At 37.2% G+C, this 5,335-nt stretch overlaps 1 protein-coding gene across 1 annotated transcript in view; it reads right to left on the bottom strand.

The window, feature by feature from the left end:
- The window catches only part of LOC103506975 (probable ATP-dependent helicase PF08_0048), a 27,094-nt gene extending 25,651 nt beyond the window's left edge, over positions 1-1,443 (bottom strand). The window contains exons 1-2 of the mRNA XM_026821938.1: positions 1,259-1,443; positions 648-721 (exon numbers count right to left, since the gene is read on the bottom strand). Coding sequence (XP_026677739.1) covers positions 648-653 — 6 coding nt within the window. The 5' untranslated portion in view covers positions 654-721; positions 1,259-1,443. The remainder of the gene's footprint in view (positions 1-647; positions 722-1,258) is intronic.
- Between the last annotated feature and the right edge of the window lie 3,892 nt (positions 1,444-5,335).

Here is a 5,335-nt window from a genome sequence, read left to right as displayed (position 1 = left end):
TGCAAAGCAGGAAGGCCAGAAGCAGTTTATACCACAGACATACAACTTTCTTCCAGCTTCCCTATGGTTGATATGACTATGTACTATGAGTATAGTACTTCAGAGATGAATTATTGTACTTCTAATGGTGCGTTTCCACTCAACCGGCATTTGCCGATCGGCACGATCTGTTAAATCTGTTTCCATTTAAAAATTTTTTAAAATTTTTTTTTTTTTTTTTTTTTTTTTTTTTGTCATTTTCCACTTGAAGGTTTTCTCCATTTATTAGTACATATTATGTGGGATAAAGGTACACAGAGCATACTTTTGGATGGGGCAAAGGTACACATTTGACTTTTTTTTACTTTTTGATCAATATTTCAAATTTGAACAACTTTTTTCAATTGAATCAAATATCATTTTGAAGAAAACAAAATTATCTATCCAGTCTGTTTCTCAGCTTGGTCACTATGCCTGAGCACAAGGATCGATCCGGCTCTGTATTTTCTATTAAACTGATAAGCTGTGGGGGAAGAGAAATAAGATAAGATTAAAAAAAAAAAAAAAAAAAAAAAAAAAAAAAAAAAAAAATGTGAACCTTTGCCCCACCTTACCCTACCTATCTAACTTATTAGTTATTATAGGGTTAGGTTAGTATCCATACTTACTCCCATAATCCACAAACACAAACTTTGATGTAACTAATCATATGCTCTGGTAGGTAGATACAAATGCTGACAACCTGTAATCAATTAATGTCATTTAATAATCACTGTCCTCTTGATTGAATTTTCTGTTCACAATTATTTCAAAATAGAAAAGAATATACAACCACCACAAAATTGCATATCTTGGCAATTGCAAGTGGTTACCCCCATTCCGATACAAATGCTGACAACCTGTAATCAATTAATGTCATTTAATAATCACTGTCCTCTTGATTGAATTTTCTGTTCACAATTATTTCAATATAGAAAAGAATATACAACCACCACAAAATTGCATATCTTGGCAATTGCAAGTGGTTACCCCCATTCTGTAATCCCTTGTTCACAGGTCGACAGTATCATTCTGGCTCTATGTTGGTCCATTTCTTAGGCCAGCCACTCACTCTCAGACCACCAGAATGTGTGACACACCTTGGGTCTGTTAAACGGTCTGAGTGGGTGTGGCAGGCATTATGTATTTGTGCTTGCACAGGTTACAGGAGCCCAAAGTGCCAAACATTAGACCGTAGACAGTGGTAGACCTTTGGGTTAAGGGAGGGAAAAATCATCACCTTCACTTGCAGTGGTTTCTCTTCTAGTAGATTCACTGATTGGGCAAATACTTCTTCCTTCAGCTCCACTATCCACCTCCCCTTGTTCAGCTTTAAACTTTACACTTTTACTTCAATTCTTCAGATCTTCACGAAAGTTCTTCTGTTCATCTGTTCTTCTTTCTTTCGAATCTTTCGGAAATTCGGAAAATTAAAAAAACTTAATTTCTTCATTCTTCATTGTGCTGATTGTGCACTTAACAGGATTGAGGGAAATGAAAAAAATGTTTCGTAATTTCTCCACTAGATGTCGTCATGTTTGTTGAATTTCCAATTTTTATCCCCACTCCTGACACAGAGTGAACGCCGCATTGATGCGGAGTAGGAATGAAAAACAGACCTTATATTGTCCAGAATATGCATCAAATGAATGAATACCAACTTTTAGGGATGCAAAAGTTTTAACAGAGTTAATCAAAGGGCAAAATATTTCAAAAGAACCGAGTGAACCCATTAAAAAGAACTGATTCTTTTGAGAGTCTTTGTTTGCTCTGCTCTTGGCTCTCACTCACAGGTTGTGTGATGTTTTTTCTGTGTATGGAGTGAAAAGCAGGAAGAGTTGTGTGGTTCATGGCATACCTCCACATCTGCCTATTTACGTAGGTACCAATGTATTTAGACCTAAGAAGTACAGAGTATATTTCTACTGAGTACTGACCATGATAGCCCTAAAGGTACATATTTCAAAAGAACCGAGTGAACCCATTAAAAAGAACTGATTCTTTTGAGAGTCTTTGTTTGCTCTGCTCTTGGCTCTCACTCACAGTTAGAAACCATTATGAGATTGAAATGGAAATGTGCAGGTCACATTGTTCGTAGGACTGATGGCAGGTGGACAAAAGCAATATTGAACTGTCTTAATATTCATTTCTTCAACTAACTCATTATCAAGATGTCATCACCATTCTAATAGATAAACCTTCCAGATGGTTAAGAAATTGAATATAGATAACCGGACTTTATAGTCAAGGGACGGATACATCTCAAGCCAGTCTCTATCCCTTCATTGTTACAAATCTAAAGGTACTTACTTATCCTTCTCTGTCCCGAAAATAGAAGCCAAATATTCAGCCATTCCTAGGAATATGAGAAGATATCCAATAACCAATAACTCCAAACGATTCCCTATTCCCTGTGGCCTGTTTAGTGTTTTACGTTACGTCTTTTCGATGAAAATTGAAAATTGCCAAAAATTGAACAATTTAAATTAAAATTAAAAATTAAAAAGCCGGCCCTCCAATCTCCAATCCTCCAAAAGTCCCAATCCCAACTCCCAACTCCAAACTCGACAGTGTTGCCAGTGGCCGCGCCAAATATAAAAAAAAACCTCCCCCTATCCAAATACGCTCACTTGTGGGCCCGGCCCGGCCATTTTTTAAAATCGGGATTTTTTACAAGCACATGCTAAAGGTACTTACTTATCCTTCTCTGTCCCGAAAATAGAAGCCAAATATTCAGCCATTCCTAGGAATATGAGAAGATATCCAATAACTCCAAACGATTCCCTATTCCTTGTGGCCTGTTTAGTGTTTTACGTTTTACGTTGGGGCTGTCCCAAATGAGATTTTTTTTCGAGTTTATGACCCTTATATAGGTAAAATGACCTGAAAAACTCGAATTTGCTGTCAAAAAGTCCAAAAAGTCCCTCCTAAGCGATTAAAATGCTCCTCAAAGGTCGTTGATTTAATAACGCAATCTGATTGGTTGTTCATCTCGTGACGTCATAACTATGTAAACAACTATTTGGAATATTTGGAAGACGCCATTTCCTCACATTTCTGGCTTGTGTTCTACTATTTGCAGCATCGATTTAAAAGAGTTTTCAGTGTTTTTTAGTAAATTAAAAAGTATTTCATCAAGCTTTATCGTTTTAAAATGTCTAAGGTGTTGTTAGAAGAAGGCTTTGTGAAAGCAGACAGCAGAAATTTGCCACTTGTCAAGACCTTCACAATGGCTAATTTTTTCAAATCTGCCAACTACATTTCACCTGAAATGAGAAATGTAAAGACAGAAAGGTAAGTAGAAAGTGTTAAAAGAGCAAATTAGATTACCTAGCAGGCCTGAGCTTCTAGAAATGCATACACAGATCTAGCTGAAGTTCAGATTTTGTATAGCTTTGAAGTTTCTTTGCTGTTCTTGCTTGAACAGAACTGTTACATACCTAATACCTACCTAACTCTGTTCTGGGTGTAGTAAAAATTAGTAAAGTCCTGGAAGTAGTAAAGTTTGATGCTGCATGCCAAAGAATTTTGTTTTTGTTGTTGTTGTTGTTGTAGCTGGCCTTAATAGCTTGGCTGGATAGTTATAATGGTCCCTAGCAATGATAACTGATCACCACAATCACACCTACCTAACTCTGTTCTGGGTGTAGTAAAAATTAGTAAAGTCCTGGAAGTAGTAAAGTTTGATGCTGCATGCCAAAGAATTTTGTTGTTGTTGTGGTTGTTGTAGCTGGCCTTAATAGCTTGGCTGGATAGTTATAATGGTCCCTAGCAATGATAACTGATCACCACAATCACTATTATTATCCTAGCATGTCCTGACCCACAGATACCCTAATAAGTGGGATCAACCATTGAGAGGACTTGCAGCTTTTGTTTTTGAAGCCTTAAAAGCCTAGAGAAACTTAATAGCTTGCAAGGCTGTTTAGGGCTTGGCTAGTTGTAGATACCATCCGTAACTTTTGGTCTTCAAAGATTGATGGGTTCATTTTTTGGTCTTCAGACATTGATTGGTGCATTCTACATTTTAATTGTTCAGTATTGGGGAGGCTCTATTGTTTTTCTTTGTTTTTCTTTCCCCATTCCGTAATCCCTTGTTCACAGGTCGACAGTATCATTCTGGCTCTATGTTGGTCCATTTCTTAGGCCAGCCACTCACTCTCAGGCCAGCCACTCACTCTCAGACCAGAATGTGTGACACACCTTGGGTCTGTTAAACGGTCTGGTACTTGTGCAGAAGTCACATCTGTGGAATATTGCTACCAAAGGAACTGGCACAAACAAGCAGTGACCAGTGTTGTTATAGGGTTAGGTTAAACGCAAGAAGGAGTTTTCACAATAAAATTACAGCAGTGATTAGTGTTATTATAGGGTTAGGTTAAATACAAAAAGGAGCTTTCCTTTTCCATGGATGTGACTTCTGCATAATTACCAACAGTCTGAGTGGGTGTGGCAGGCATTATGTAAGTTTTTCTTTCCAGATCTACTCGAGCTGACTATGCTGATGAAGCTGTAGGCTTTGTCATGGTAAAACGGGACCCGACCTTCCCAATACAGGAGCCCAAAGTGCCAAACATTAGACCGTAGACAGTGGTAGACCTTTGGGTTAAGGGAGGGAAAAATCATCACCTTCACTTGCAGTGGTTTCTCTTCTAGTAGATTCACTGATCACTGATTGGGCAAATACTTCTTCCTTCAGCTCCACTATCCACCTCCCCTTGTTCAGAATGTTCAGCTTTGAACTTTACACTTTTACTTCAATAGACAACCTCGATTTTCAAAAAGTCACCTATTTCTGTCGATTATTTGATAGAATGCTTCAAAAAATTACGAAATCAAAAATAATTTTGTCCCTAGGATGTCTTGTTCCAGAGATTTCGTTGAAAAAAGATCGCCATTTCTTATCACATTTCTAAACGCTCTGTGATTGGTCACAGGATATGTGACGTCATTGCTCTTGTTTTGATTTTTGTCATTTTCCTAAAAAAAAAAAAAAAAAAAAAAAAAAATCTTGGTATCTTAATCATTTTTCTCAAAGTTACAAGTTTCTGTAAATAGAAACATGCACCATGTGTTTTTTCACTCATTTTGTAATTTAAGTATGTGTTAAAATTGTTTCAAAACCCTTTGAAGAATACAAGTAAGTAGGTCACTTCAGACAACATTGAGCTTACCATTCTTTTGATAGGGGAGAATGTTCAAAGGGCATACTCAACAACTGTTTTTCTCAGTGCACAGATTTCTGACTTATGCCCTTCTTCCATCAATGCCCTCAATAAAGTAAAAGTTTATGAAGGATTCGGAAGGTAGGTATTGA

Source organism: Diaphorina citri, unplaced genomic scaffold (assembly GCF_000475195.1).
Source record: "Diaphorina citri unplaced genomic scaffold, Diaci psyllid genome assembly version 1.1 scaffold278, whole genome shotgun sequence".
Lineage (NCBI taxonomy): Eukaryota > Metazoa > Arthropoda > Insecta > Hemiptera > Psyllidae > Diaphorina > Diaphorina citri.
The sequence above is the reverse complement of the archived record's forward strand: the minus strand, read 5'-3'. Positions and strand labels throughout refer to the sequence as shown.